General features: G+C 47.1%; 4 protein-coding genes and 2 non-coding genes across 6 annotated transcripts; 2 read left to right on the top strand and 4 right to left on the bottom strand.

The window, feature by feature from the left end:
• Positions 1-2,688: 2,688 nt before the first annotated feature.
• On the top strand, positions 2,689-4,401 carry AO090003001306 (F-box domain protein; the record flags this gene model as incomplete). The annotated part of the gene is made up of 2 exons (XM_001820319.3): positions 2,689-3,005; positions 3,075-4,401. The coding sequence occupies 2 exons, from the start codon at positions 2,689-2,691 to the stop codon at positions 4,399-4,401; spliced, it is 1,644 nt and encodes a 547-aa protein (XP_001820371.1).
• A 530-nt stretch (positions 4,402-4,931) lies between these two features.
• AO090003001305 (glycoside hydrolase family 27 protein) lies at positions 4,932-6,557 on the bottom strand (the record flags this gene model as incomplete). The annotated part of the gene is made up of 7 exons (XM_001820318.3): positions 4,932-5,330; positions 5,379-5,563; positions 5,614-5,916; positions 5,975-6,064; positions 6,113-6,253; positions 6,297-6,429; positions 6,480-6,557. 7 exons carry the CDS (start codon positions 6,555-6,557, stop codon positions 4,932-4,934), a joined length of 1,329 nt encoding a protein of 442 aa, XP_001820370.1.
• A 474-nt stretch (positions 6,558-7,031) lies between these two features.
• Positions 7,032-7,892, bottom strand: AO090003001304 (uncharacterized protein; the record flags this gene model as incomplete). Its single annotated transcript, XM_023235266.1, has 3 exons — positions 7,032-7,224; positions 7,693-7,792; positions 7,823-7,892. The coding sequence occupies 3 exons, from the start codon at positions 7,890-7,892 to the stop codon at positions 7,032-7,034; spliced, it is 363 nt and encodes a 120-aa protein (XP_023090301.1).
• Positions 7,893-9,486: 1,594 nt separating this feature from the next.
• AO090003t00016 lies at positions 9,487-9,587 on the bottom strand. The gene has a single exon. It is a non-coding gene; the product is annotated as a tRNA-Ser (tRNA).
• Positions 9,588-11,706: 2,119 nt separating this feature from the next.
• AO090003001303 (BTB/POZ domain-containing protein) lies at positions 11,707-12,357 on the top strand (the record flags this gene model as incomplete). Its single annotated transcript, XM_023235265.1, has 2 exons — positions 11,707-12,235; positions 12,335-12,357. 2 exons carry the CDS (start codon positions 11,707-11,709, stop codon positions 12,355-12,357), a joined length of 552 nt encoding a protein of 183 aa, XP_023090300.1.
• Positions 12,358-14,177: 1,820 nt separating this feature from the next.
• AO090003t00015 lies at positions 14,178-14,280 on the bottom strand. The gene has a single exon. It is a non-coding gene; the product is annotated as a tRNA-Ser (tRNA).
• Positions 14,281-15,088: the final 808 nt, after the last annotated feature.

The following is a 15,088-nucleotide window of genomic DNA, read 5'->3' as shown; positions in this document are numbered from 1 at the left end:
AAGATTTGGTATAAATAGTAAAGAGTTTAAGAGGTATTTGAAGTTCTTCTTTATCATGTAGCAGAACCTAAAGTCTAAACCGCGCCTTCCCTCTTCTAGGTAGGTATATCCAGTTTAGTTTTCTAGCTCCTGAAACCCCGGGGCAGACACGCATTACTGCCCAACAAATGTGTTATCAAAGTTAGGCGATAAGATAGATCCAACTCTGCTAGCACCATTGAAGACCTGACTCGCGCACAATCATACGGTTTTCAGCACCACACTGCCGCACTGGAAATACATTTGTCTTACTCCATACTTATGATACTTATGTAGTATATCGTATGGTTCATAACATCCTCTAAGATCAAGCTCACTAGCCAAAGGGTCAGTACAACATAAACCAATCGACAAAGAACATATCATAGTGGCATTTGCCAACTCTTCCAAACGCCTATTTAGCCAACTGGAACTACCTCTGTAATTGGAGTACTAAGCTTAGAAAGTAATGATGGATCATTTGGCAGCAAACAATTAATTTTTATCGTGCCCCGACACATACTACAAACTACAAACCACAAACCACAAGATGTACCAAATTTATCAATATATTACACATGAATACCCCCCCTCCCAATCCTTTTAGCAATGCCAGACACCTAACACTGTGATCAGGTTATTATACAAAGTTCTTCCCTACAAACTATCTTCCTCGATTAATTATCCAGCATCTTCAATATACACCAGCAGTCATGTCACCCAGATAACAAGATATTGAGTCACATATTTATCGCTTGACTGGGAAATCTTTGTATGCCCGCGGCGACCACTACCTATGGAGGGAACCGAGTCCGCTTATGAATGGGCGTTAATATTGGGCAATATGGAATGATGATGATGGAGTATCCATGTTCCAAGGGGAAGATCCGATTGTCTGCGGTTGAAGATCAGCTGAAGCTGGCTGTGCTATTTACCCCTCCCTATCTAATCATCTGCTTCGCTCATCTTCCAATTCTATTTTCTCCTCCAAACATCCTTTCGTCTGACATTCTCAGCTCATCATGACCGATAGAGTTGACCGTCTCCTCGGGCACATTTGTCATGCCCTCCGGGAGGCCCTCGCGAGTGCAGAAACTATAATAGCTGTAAAGAGCAGCAAGGAAACCTACCAGGTATGCACCAGCCATATTCAAGCACAATAATTCTAACACCAGAATTTATGCGACGACACCAACACTGTTTGGAGATAGACCAGCGGCGCTGCCTATGAAATAGAGGAATATGACGAGCATTTCGACAAAGACGATGCGCATATAATCGTTCCGAAATGGGAGGAGGTATGATCCCTCACTATGTGATCAGGGAATGGCTGTTGACTTTTACATTCAGGTTGCAAGACTACATCAGGATTTGAAATCATACTTCTACCATCTCTTGAGCGAGGATCCTTATGGCGTCCTGCAACCAGAGAATGGCGATCCTGACGACGGGCAGGTCATATATCACAATGATTGGCGAACAAGGCAAGGTATGTCTGGTCTATCAAGACTAGGTAAGATATTTACTGAGTGATAAAGTGTTTGGAAGCTTTGGCCCAAGCAGCGCCTTCTGTCAAGGACCGTATCAGGGAGGCCTATAAGAACTGTCTGGGTGCTAATGCGCATGAGTGGCACAGCGACGATGAGGACGAGGAGGATTAGATATTCCAGGAAATATTAACCAGTATAGCATTACGTGAGATCACTAGGCCCCCAACTGCGGCAGTACCTCAACCGTCAATGCGAGAACTAGTGATCCATAATATATATAGATCATTCTCATGGATTGTGTAAGCGCAGCACGCTTTCCCCCTGCGTGAAACATGTGATCCTTGCAGAAGCCGACAACAAGAAATCCCGCGGAAACGATGTAATCTCCGTTCTTTGTTGCATTGGGGGCGATATAAAGAAAGTGTTGAAAGTTTGATGAGAACTAAGAAAGTCTGTCCAACACATTCTGACAGGCACTTTCACTCAAAGGGCATTAGAGTGATCCTTCAATTAATTTGTGGTTCATCACGACGTGCGCCCCACCTGTTTCATCCAACCATCGGAGGGGCCATAACCGCTCTCCTGAAACGCGATGGACCTTCTCTTCCCCTGTCTTGGCAAGCGTGCTCTCCAGAAACTGGGCAACATTATCCTCGTTATTTCGCTTCTGGATGGTCGATAAAAATAAGCATAGCGCATCGATCCCAGTAACCCTGTACCTGTCGTGCGGACTAGTTCCTTGGAAGGCTGAAATGATTGACCCTCAGCTGCAGGATCGACACCTCCCAAGAGCCGTGGGAGTGAAACGTGAACAAATAGAATCAAAGAGCGAGCCCGATGGGCAAAGAAGCAACCGCCAGATTTCTCCATTGGGGAACCCCCCGGGCGCAGTTTGGAGTTGGATGAGTGGAACACTGGCAAAAGATAATTCGACGGCACTTCCCGGTGCTGATTTAATTGATTTCATTTTCCCATATCTGGTGGAGGTTCCCCGTCCCCACTTCCATTCGCAACCTCCGGCTCCGTTCATTTCTCACGCATCCTCTCCTCCTCTCTTTCGCTTAGCCTTAATCTTGCCATCTTAATATTTCTCTGACTGCAACACCACCCTCCCTTCTTTTTTCGTTTTAATTCGAACATTTCGTGTTTCATCAATGCATTTGTGCTTCTCGCTCTCATCATGGGTTTTCTAAGCCGTCTTCGCAAGCGATCGAAAAGTCATAGCCGTGCGGGGAATGCGGCCAGCTATGAGCATCTCCGCACTCACCGCGAGGATGTTCCTCCACTGCCCATCATGGGCACCGATTACACCAAGAGGCTACCGCGACGTGTCTTAATCCGCATTTTCTCCTTCGTTTGTCCCCACACCGAAGATAACAGCTATGATACGTCCGAGGAATCCATGACCGAGGATGGCTGTATGCTTTGTGACATGCGTGACCTCGCGCATTGCGCGTTGGTGTGCAAGCGGTGGTCCATCGATGCGGACACTCTTCTGTAGGGATTGCATCTTCGAATGATTTCCCTCCCCCTTTACCCTGGCTAATCTCCCATCTCAATCACTAGTTACTCCAATGTCCGCATCGACGCCGTCCACTACTGTGAGCTCGAGGTTCAGTTATCCGCTAAACGGAAACGCCGCTCCTTCTTCGACAAGAATGGCGACCCCGAAGACGCCCCCCAAGCTCGCCTGTCGCTCTTCATGCGAACCGTTCGACAATCACATGGCTTAGGGAGTATGGTCCGCTCGCTGCGCATGCCGTATATGACTCGCGAGGCGAGCAAAGCGGAGATTGCACGAACGGTCTCCGTGTTACCCAATCTCCGCTACGTGGATTTACCCGCTGGTTTCTTCAGTGACGACCCCGCATGCCTCGCTCTGAAGCAGGAGATCATGGCCCGGTGTCCAGATCTTCGTCGGATGAATTATCGCCACGGGTCGGAGGGCACATTTTCGCAACTGCCTGGCACACACCTTTGGGCAAATCTGGAAATACTGGAATTGTCAGGACTGCAAGTCGAGCCTCATATTCTCCGGTTCGGCCTGGGCGCGTTTCCCAAGCTTCGTGACTTGACCTTGGACGATCTTCCCTGGCTCGATGATGCCACCTTCGCACACTCTCAAACGTTTCCCCCGTTTCCCGCCGTTGAGCGGCTTACCCTTCGAGATACCCCGAACGTCACGGCAAGCGGGCTTGCCGCATTTTTCTCCTTGCCTGAAAACCGAGCCTCTTTGCAATCATTGACATTGTCATCTACCCAAGTTCATCCCTCAACTCTACACCAGATTCTCTCTGTCGCACCAGAGCTCCGTGCACTATCGGTCATCCAGGAAGTTTCACGATCGTTCCCTCCGGAAAAAGTGCCACCGCTCACGTCCCGGTCACTCGAACTGTTGCACTACGAGATATCCTCTCCAGCCGGCTCTTACGGTATGCCGCCGGTGGCGAGCTCGTATTACTCCTACCTAATCTCATCCTTGATGTCTAACTCGCTCCCTGCTCTTCGGGATCTCTATGTCCGTGATGCAGGATTCCCCGAGACACTATTGCTGGCCCCTCCACCCCGCTTGTTCGGTGGTGGTGAGAGTGGGCCCCAGTTTGGGGGAGGCATCCTCGCACAGCCGCTGAACGTGTACAGCAAGGGCTTGGACGAATTGGAGTGGAATTTCACTCCTTATGAACCACCCTCAACAAGAGGCCGGCGCGATAGCACGACACGGCCGGTGAGCTTTCACGATGCTCAATTGAGTCGTTCCTGGGGTGGTGACGCAAGGAAGAGTGTGTTGGTTGGTAATGGCTTCGGCGGGTTCCTGGCTGTTCCGGTGGATGATGGGCGTCCTAAGAGTAGTGGGGGTTGGAGGCGTGAGAGCCGAGGCGATCTGTGGCGGTGATCGGGTTAGGAATCTGTTTAATTCAACTGTTTTGATTGTGAGACTGTGTGATGGACTATGGATAATGTTATAATGAGTCTATACCCTGGTGCAGGTATTCAGCGTGGTAGCATTCTCTCACATTTTCTATGCCCTGGCTTTCCTCGCAACTTGATATGAGCGTGCATGATATAGTCTATGTACTCGGTTGTTGATAGGCGTACTAATGATTCTTAAGACCAGCAGAAGCATCCGTCATCCTCTGAGCACTAAAGGGTTTCGCGGGTCACTTACCATCCCATTGAAGTGGGCGAGTCAGTGATCCAGTCGCATCTTTTCGTTTTCTCCCCCTCTCACCGAATGCTGCTTTTGTCTTACATCGTTCATGTATCATACGCATCGATCACTACTTGCTTTCTTTGGTACAATTTAGCAGTGTCTACTTAGGCACAGTTATAAAGTTACTAAAACATGCCGCTTTGATTTATCTTCGACTTGCTTTTTTTCCTTCTTTGGGAGCTCGGGACACAAAGCTTGGGGCCCTCACCGCTTCAGCATGATTCTCCCACCACCAGAGCAGCAATATCATGACTCTGCAACTCCACGTCATACTGATCCTTCACACAGCCCAGGTCTTCACCCGTCCAAATTTCAGTTACCCGATATCCACTGCCCTTCTCGGCGGAATCCTTCAGCTCAGGGATCTCGCTCCACACGGCAGTCCGATGTTTGGCACTGTCTTCCGAGTTGAACATCAAGACCAGGGTTCCACCCAGAGTCGAGGATGGCCCGGACCAATATTCCGCTGGATGTGCTGGATCGAATGTCCAGTCTGGGTTGTATCCCCATTTATAAGGATACGCAGGCCGACCGATGACCGGATCTTGATGGAAGGACAGCAAGGGTTTATTCTTCAGAATAGCAAGGTGTTCCTCATTGATTGAATCGAGCTACTTTAGTTAGCTAGACCTCTTTTCTCGAGCAAGGTGGGGACATACAGCAGTGCCGATGATCAGAGGCGATTTCATCGCTGCCCATAGAGCAAAGTGAGCTCTATTCTCTTCGAGAGTCAGGTTTCCATTCCCCACTTCCAACATGTCAGGATCTGGATATCCCCAGAAATCGGCATAGTTCATGAGGAACGAGTTCTCGTTGGCAATCTCGACAATCCGGCTCCAGTCGGCTGTTCGAGTCAGATATGCTCTTGCTCGATCCCAGATAGTCTTGACCTACGTGTAATATCACCCGTTGTTCTCCAAGAGTTTCCTGTCCCGTTGCCCCATGTGTTCACGTCTGCCTGGCCCCATTCACACAACGAATAGAGAATGGTCCGATTGACACCCAGTAAGGCATCGCGCATAGCGTTGTATCTTTGAGCAGTGTTCGAGCTGCTCCAGTCGTACGCCGTCGGTGCTGGGTTAGATATATCCGGACAAGTGCCGTTGGGGAACTTAGACCCATTACTGTTGTCTGGCACACAGTGGGTATATGTATCGGTCCAGTTAGTAGGTACGCCGCAGTTGTCGTATTTCAGATCTAATCACTTGAGTTAGTTTAGGTTTCTAATAGTTGGAGCAGCAGTAAGCTTCCATACAATCAATGCCCCATTCAGCAAAGCTCTCGGCGTCTATTTTCTCATATCCCAGACTAGCAGGATAGCCAGCGCAGGTTTCCGTACCGGCGCCTTTCCTATTAGCTTCATTCACCTCTCATGAATTACCCAGTTACTTACTGCTATAAATGCCGACCTTCAGACCCAAGTCGTGAATCTTAGAAGCGACACCTGAGATTCCATCCGGAAACTTGGCTGAGTCCGGAATGATGCGTTTTGTATTAGGATCTCGGCCACTCTTGACGGACCAGCAATCATCGACTACAGGGGTTAGCATTCATATGACAGGTCGCGGTTGACCTACTATTGATGTATTCATAACCTGCATCTTTCAAGCCCAGGTTTATTGTTTCTTCCGCGGCAGTCAGGACCTTGGAGGCATCGATGTCACATCCAAATGCATTCCAGGTGTTCCAACCCAACGCGGGTAGTCTTCCCTGTGTATCGCATCAGTCACTGCTAGCACCAAAGCAAAGTTAGAACGTACCACACCATCAGGGCGGACCAGAGCATTAGCCCCGGAAAGCAAAGACAGCGACACGGATAAAGAAATGTAACGCTGCATTGGATTCAATTGTCTGCGGAATTGGGATCAGGAATGTTTAAGGGAAACTGGATTGCGTATACTCTGCAGAGAGCTGCACGGGACTTATATACCCCATAAGCCGGGGAAGTCTTCACATCTTCACAATACGAAAACGCAAAAACATCCTGGCCATTCCCCCGCAGATCGGGCCGTGCTACAATTCTTCCGGGGAAACAGGATACCGAGCTACTCAGCATGACATTTACCTCAGGCTAAGGTATTTGATAGACTCGAAGTACGAGGGCTCTCCAGGTTCCTCTCCGAATGGGGCAGTCTCCGTGTCGGAAAGAGGATAGCGCCGGGGTAAGCATGCGGAGAGTCCCAACAATATCCCCCAGCTTGACTAAACTTACATTCTTTCGGACAGAACGCCAACAGCTGACAAACTATTGAGAACCAAACTTATTCTCGAAATACCGCTCAAACGTCATCGTCTTTACATCAGGGAGCAAATCATTGTGGACCTGCCCTGGCCAAGATCCAAAAGTCGTCCGGAAACGCACTCTTCCGTTTGAGATCCTCTGGGACTTCTTCCTTGTTCTTCCAAACCCGACGCATAGCCTCCAATGGCATTATACTCTTCTCCACCTCTCTGTGGGAGTATTTCTCCAATAGGGCCGCAATCTCGTTAGAGCTGATATGGTCACTAATGAAATTTAGCTCCTTGTTTTCTGAGACTTCCGGAGGATCTATGGTTTTGACCAGGAAGCCGGCGAGATCATCAATATGCGCGAAGTCAGCTTTTACGTCAAGATTACTCAGGATCTGAATCGTGTACGATGGAAGACCTGAGTACGCCTGCGGGCGCCAGAGGACTTCGCGGTCCTGGTTATATCTAGAGCTCTCCACAACCGATGAGAAATATAGATTCCTACTAATTTATAGTAGTGAGAACAGCGATAAACCTGGCTGCCATAGTCTTGATGTCAACATGAGTTTCAAGATTGGTAGCTGACTGGATGAGTTTTAAATTAGCTCCTCCGAAGCTGACTCACTACTTAGGACCTTCTCTTTCACAGTCTGCGGGCCAATATCCCATTCCTCTAACCGATGTTTGTCCCAAAATATATATCCCTACGTGCGTAATGGACAATTCCAGGCTTGTATAAAGCACTCTATGGAAGCGTTCGGTGTGTCCGAATCTAAGCACCACGTCCATGCCAGGTTTGGGCTATTCCAGTCCTCATCCGACACGAAGATCCTGCCGCTTGTGCCTTGATCACCATAATCTTCGTAGTACGCACCATTATCAGGACCTTCATCGAAAGCATAAAGCATCGGATCGCCCAGGTAGGCCCTTCGACCACGGGTCATGGCGATCTGCTGGGCCAGTCGTTCCTCTGGAAAAGATATTCTGGATCCGCGGATTCAGCGATAGAGGTACCCAAAAAACATGAAGTACCCCCTATAGTCGTCATTAATAACTAATCATTCAAGTTAATAACCGTATACATATCAATAAAGCGTAGAGACTATTACCGGGTCCATATGTAAGGGTGGATGGATCGTTTTTCTTAGAAAAAGGCTCGCAACTATCTTCGGGAAAGGAAGCTCCAGGTAGTTCTTCATAGTGGCGGAAGACATACTCCTGGAAACATCTGACCTCCTCCTTCTCCCGTGGACTCAATACGGAAAGCAAATCGCTCCAAAATACCTTTCACTTGGATCAGGGATATCCGTCCGTACTTTGCCTTCGAAATACGTCCATTCACACAACAGTCGCAATATTTCCCGCCGATATATGGTGCGCTGTATTCGAAATGATTCTGGCGGTGATAGGGTAATACTTCGCTCTTGCTTTTGGGTACCTGGTATGGCTTTGAGAAAGTAACAGACCATGTCTTCCGAAATATACTCGACTATCGTATGGAGTCGAGCCATTTCGATTAGGTCATTCTCTGTGAAAGTCGTAAATGTATCATAAACATCCATGTCCTGTTCATGATACATCGACCATATATCAGATAGGCTGGAAGTCGGATTTAAATTGGAGCGTAACGGGATATATGCGTAGAGAAATTGTAGAATTCCAAAAGACCTATAGTCTTGCGTCTTTCTTCCAACCCACGCAAGGCAATCAAAGCAGCAACTGCTTCGACCATAACAGGTAACTAGAGACATCTGTTTAAGACAGTCGATAGTAGCTGTTTCCGCCGTGGCAAATGCAACGTATGGAAAATGGGAGAAGCGTGAACCAAGGCATTAAGAGAGGCAAGAACTGGGATAGTAAACAAGATAGCATATTCCATCTCCGGGGGCAGGGCCTCTAGTCTGGATGATTCCATTTTTGACAGTCGCTGTGAAAGCACCTGTGTCGCTGTTGAATGTTGAACGGAGGTTACATAGGCGATATGTCTTTGTTCTGGAACAGATGAATTATGTGAATGAACTTAGGCACTAAGCCACTCTTGGGGAAATATAAATAGAATGAAAGTCACTGGTTATAAGGAGAGACAAGGCTGGTAGTAACTAAACCTCTGTTTGGTACTGCATTTGCCTATTTGCTTTACTATGTTTTGGTGTGCAGGATGTTGAATACTTGTGGTTTCCGCCATCCCCGTCCACACATGGCTTAATTACCTCTCTCTCATTCCCCCATATCTCTAACAACGCAGTGTTATCTCGATTCTCTAAACACCTAGAGGTTCCTGGCACACCTCAAAGTAGGAAATTCCAGACCAATGGCATCGGGCTCCCATGTGGAAGGCTGTTCCCTGTTCCTACACTCGACAACGGTTCGATTGGCGCACAGATTTTAGGCAGGAGAGGAGGGTCTTGGGAGGAATACCACACTGCTTCTTCATCTGACACTGAAGCGATGGCAGGATAGTGAAAGGCCTGTACAGTTCAGTGTTCCGAAGCCGAATTATGGGGAATTTATGGTTCAAAAAGAACAAATAAAAAAAGTCGACACCTGTGAGATTCGAACTCACGCCCCCGAAGGGAATGGCTCGCAACACACATTTAGGGCATAGCAGGCCATCGCGTTAACCACTCCGCCAAAGTGCCTTGACGTTGGTTTGTTTTTCTCAAATGTTGTTGATATGGTTAAATATATAACGCTTTGGGGAAACTGCTGAGGTGCCGAAACTCAGTGCGTTCAGTTTTTGCACCTCACGCTCGGCTCTTTCCCAGCTTAGAAGTTTGGTGATAAATTAGTTATTTCTCTTAGTCTTAATTTGCTCGAAGTTGTGTTAGATGCCCAAAATGGACGCTTTTGGTGGTACAACTTGCACGGTCAGGTCACTATATATACCCCGAGATTCTCTCCGCCTGCAGCACCAAACAGGGATCTCAAGGTTTCAAACGGCCACGCTTTCAGCAGCCAATAATCCAAAATCCGGAAAGCGTCGGCATTCTGACCACGTCACCACCAAGAGTATAATGCGTCTTGGCAGGATACTTCCAAGGACTCTCGTAAACCCACTGAAGGCATCCAATACCTATACCTTCCTGTGCATCCAATTTCTCAATATCCGACCAATGAGGGGTTGACCTTATGGCCATACTATCTCTAATAGCACAGATTAGTACTGTTAATTGATTATGATAATATACTTCCCGCTGGTTCGCATACATCTGATCGTGGCCTTGATATCTACTTGTCCATTTTTCTATGAATACATGCCATAGTGGTCCCGGGCACCTTATTCCAATTTGTTACCGAGAAGCCTAACATAGGGGTACCTAGATGACAATTGCCGAGTCCTTTTATTACCTATTACTATCTGGACCCAACTGCGACTATCACAGCGGTAGGACATGCTGTTGGACCTGTGAATGACACAGCATATGATAGCAAGACAGCTGAACGCCCGCAAAGAATGTCTATGAGCCGTGATCGTTTCCTGACGTTGGCTATTTTGACCAACACAATATGTGCGCATCGTGGGGTGAGACGGATACTACCATGTCGTTCTGTTAGGTCGACTATAGAAGATTGCGTCCAGATATCGGGATGGTATTCCACAGCATAGACCTTCATCTCGTCGTGGGTTGGCTTTATCTGGGATCCAATAGTGAAAGTCCAGTTGTACCTGTATCTTGTAAAGTAACGTTCTAGTCATATCTTCAAAGACGATATTCTTCCTTGGGATGCTCACAGAGCCCGGCTTCTCCAACAGTGCAACGTAAAGTTTGTCTTCTCCGTATGATATGATGTGCTTAGTATATGGGTATTCATTGGTCTTGTCTTGGGTTTCTGGTTGATATCGTTTTGTCGGCGCCTCACAGTTGGTGGGAAAAGTCATGAATGCAACGGCAATTCAACACTCGGCTACTAAGACCGCTTATAACGGAATTCGCTCACGCACTCCTCTATGTTAAATACTTGCATGCCACCCTCAGTAGATCCCCCTGCGCGTGAGAGATCATCAATGGAGTATAGAAGTACCCGATGCTCCTTTTTTTCTCACAAAGAGCGAGAAAGTACGTCAAACGAACTAAACGGGACTCATACTGTTAGAGTTGTCCAAGTGGCAATACTTGGAAAGCAATTGGAAGTTGAAGATTCATCCTCGTTGCTTTGTTTCACTGCAACACCTTGATGGTCAAGATACATCATACCTTGATCTGATCGGTGATATTGTTATAACAATTCAATGACATATGTCGCCTATAGCTAAGCTCACTTATACTTAGATGCTAGTCGAGAGGCATATGACATGAGAGGTATTTCCACGGTAGTGGTAGATCTTCCTGGGTATGAGATTGGCAACTGAGAGTAACACTTCGTGGGCGGGGTTTGAACGATGATCCAAAAACGATAAACGGAATCCTCGCCTGGACCACATCCTGTGCATTCACTGATCTGCTCAACACAACCACTTCTGACCTTCCTGACCTTCCTGACCTTCCTGACCTTCCTGACCTTCCTGACCTTCCTGACCTTCCTGACCTTCCTGACCTTCCTGACCTTCCTGACCTTCCTGACCTTCCTGACCTTCCTGAACCTTATCTCTCGCTTCTAATCTACAGTGCATCAGAGGATACTTGAGATTGGTTCAGTGAGACCTTTTGAGGTATACTAGGTTAAATTCATTCTTCCCCTTCCTAATCACAATCTGCCAGACGTGGTGGTAAAAGCAGAGTCATCCAGCCCCACGCCAACTAATACTTCATTGTCAATATGCCAGTTGAATCCATCGACCCAGACGGCGATATTTTTATCGAGTGTGGCGATGATTTGCTCCAGGTCTGCTCCAAGGTTTTGTCTGCAGCTTCCCCTGTATTGTCCGCCATGCTTAGCTCTCATTGCAAGGAGGGTACTTCGATAGTCAAGGGATCGGAAGGACCGGGGGTTATACCTCTGAGTGGGGATGATCCCGAAGCGCTCCTCACTTTTTGCAACATAGTACATTTTCGAACTGATGAAATACCGGACAATCCGAGCCCTACATTTCTCGAAGACTTCGCTACTCTGATCGACAAATACATGTGCAAAAAGGCTGTTGCCTCCCAAGTTAAACTATGGTTGATGAAGAATCTACAAAACCTTACTGTCACGCAACTGTGCCCACTACTGTTGCTCGCATATGTTATGGATTTACCGGAGAGATTTGCTGCCATTTCGAAGGAGATACTCTTCGCGCATGCGGGTTCTTATACTGACTTGTCCTTGCTGGTGGACCATCCACTTATTCACAGCAACATCGTCGGTAGGCAATTCACTTCCCTGTATGGATAGATAACGCTTCGCTAAGTACCATTGCAGTGGATTTCGAGAGAAAAAGACGTGAACTCTACCGTATTGTTAGGAAGGCAATTACAAGCGTACTGAATAGCTTGACTGCATTCAAAACCGACGAATCCAAATACGTAACACTTTATACGTGGAAACTACAAGCGTGTGGACTGCTTCCTGGTACCGATGTATTTGAAGCCAAGAGCTTTAAACAAGTTCACCGGGACGCACTCAAGCTGCCCAAGTGCCACCCTGGGCCTTGCAATGTATCAGGCTGCGTATGCATGTCAATTAAAGCCCTGAAGCAAGATGCCGAGTTGCTGAGATTATTGAGCAACTGCAGAAAAGCAAAGGTGGGAATGTGTCTGGACTGCTTACGGTCGAACGGGTTATCCTTTCCAAAGTGCCGCTACACTCATCCTTCCTTTGGGGATGACAAGGCTATATTTACGGAGGAATCGGTTATCATGGTCTATGCCTAAGAGATTTCATGGTGATGGCTCTTGAATGATTGAAGACAGCTGAGAAGGGATACAGGCTAGAGAGTGAGGGCATGTGTCTTGCAGTCAGATTGATATTCTTGGCTCTTACATTGAAGAGGAGCTTAATATCCTGTCACATGGGGCTTATTTAATGCGTCTTGGTATGTGGTGGCTGAACGTGCATAAGAGCATTCTCATCCATGCTTTTCGATCTAGTACTAGTCTTCTATATCTCCTACAAAAATCTATGACAAGCACAGCCAGCCCATTTATTCTATATCTCGTCTAGTCTTCTAGTTTGTCTATTGAATAATTTCTCTACAATCTGACTACATCCACAGGAGGCCATTCCAATAACCTACAGAATAATTATACTGTGTATATACGTTTCCGATTCGCGTTCCCCCAGTGCTGCCGCTTTTAGCGGCTACTCAAAATCTCCGTCTGCACTACCTGGACAGTCCCACGTTGTCCAAGTCTATACTTTACAGAGCTGCAACCATTAACAATTTATAGTAGTAAGTCGACATAGTCCTGATTACTAATCCCTTCAGTAGGTATATAAAGAGAAGTAATCTGAGCCTCAATATGTCCACAACTCACAGCAGCCAATCTTCATGAAGAATGTGGCTCAGAGAGTAATGTCGTGATAGGATCACAGCAACTTATCCAACACAGCAATCATGGAGCTTGACAGCGATAGTACTGGATTGTTGCACTGCCCTTGTTGAAGAAGCAATTTGCATCATATAAACCTCTCAATGCTATATTATGCTTCTATATCGAAGTATCTAATACGATTCTATAGAGAAGTAAGATCCGAAAGCATATAGCTCGCGAGCTATTACCGCGTGTCTCACTTCTCACGAGCAAAAATGGAATATACGAAAGAGAGATCTAAATGACTCGTCTATTATAGAACTGGAAAGGCCTGCCATTACACCCCTGTTGGCAGGAGATACTCCTCCTTACCCGGTGACTCGGTAACGCATTCATAGACGATTACAGTGTGACGGTAGACCCAGATACTAACTTATCTATCGCTGTAGATATGGGGATTTACATTTATCGGATACATCGGGACTAGTAATACACGTCCCCCTTCGTGCTAAACTGGGGCAACGCCATGACTCCAATATAGTGCTCGGTACTTCCAACACTATCGTGTTGGATTGAGTTTATAAAAGACACACTGGGAGCCAGATGTGCCGGCACTCCTCACAAGGGGATAGATAATGATATTCAAATCAACTTCGCAAATATCCCGGATACGCTACATACCGGATACCTTGACATTTCACATCTTGCGCGAAGGTCTTGCGAGAGAACAAATAGGTCAGGCACCAAGACTCCGTGAGCATGTACTTGAGCGAGAAGATGCCTTGAATAACCTTCCTTGAAGCGGGACAGAAGAAGGAAGGGGGCCAAAAAAATCGACACCTGTGAGATTCGAACTCACGCCCCCGAAGGGAATGCCTAGACCGATATACAGATACTGTATAGCAGGGCATCGCGTTAACCACTCCGCCAAAGTGCCTTGATGGCCAAAGTTTAATATTTTGTAGTATATGAGGGGCACAAAATTTTGACAACCATAAAATGTTCGGCGTGGATGACAAATCTCAGAGGCAACCACCAACAGGGCGTGGTTATGGGGTCCCAGCTCCAAGGGGGTCAGGATTTAGTGTTTGGGGGTCAGATCCACCCTGACCCCCTAGGAGCTGCCTTTTCCGCCCCACCCTGACCCCCAGCCACTAAATCCTGACCCCCCCGGAGCGCGCACCCCCGTGGTTATTAAGTATGGTTTGGACTCCGGGTAGCTATCCATAGAAGCGGGCTTATCTGAGAGGCAGAATACTGATTAGTAAAGAGGGCAAGAAAAGTATGGACTGAAGAAATAAAAATTACACATTCACTAGTCCTTTTGAGAAATGTAAAGGCTGTTTATAATAAGTACAATAGTGGGTCAAAAGTCTCGCAACACCTGGCAGAACACGTACCGCGTCAAGAATCTGTCCCTTAATAGTCCCATCTTAGCGTTGAAAAGGCTGAGATCGATATCAGATACGGTACTGGCTAGCAGATCTGGAGGGTACGTCATGGGTGGGGCTACGGGGATCAATTCAACCCCCAGCTGAGTCCAGCGAAGTCCAGCCATATTTCCACACCCAGAGAATATTGAATAAACAGAAAATAAACCTTTATCTTCGATAATGGTCATACTGGTTACGACATACAACGCAGGGTGTGTCAGCCTGTCGACTAGATAAGGTATATTGGATCAAAGATGACAACTGGATTGGCTACAAGACTGATCCCTGGGGAAAGAAGCTAGATACAACATG

This window comes from Aspergillus oryzae, chromosome 2, assembly GCF_000184455.2.
Source record: "Aspergillus oryzae RIB40 DNA, chromosome 2".
NCBI lineage: Eukaryota > Fungi > Ascomycota > Eurotiomycetes > Eurotiales > Aspergillaceae > Aspergillus > Aspergillus oryzae.
Note: the sequence above shows the minus strand (reverse complement) of the source record. Positions and strands in the feature narration are given on the sequence as shown.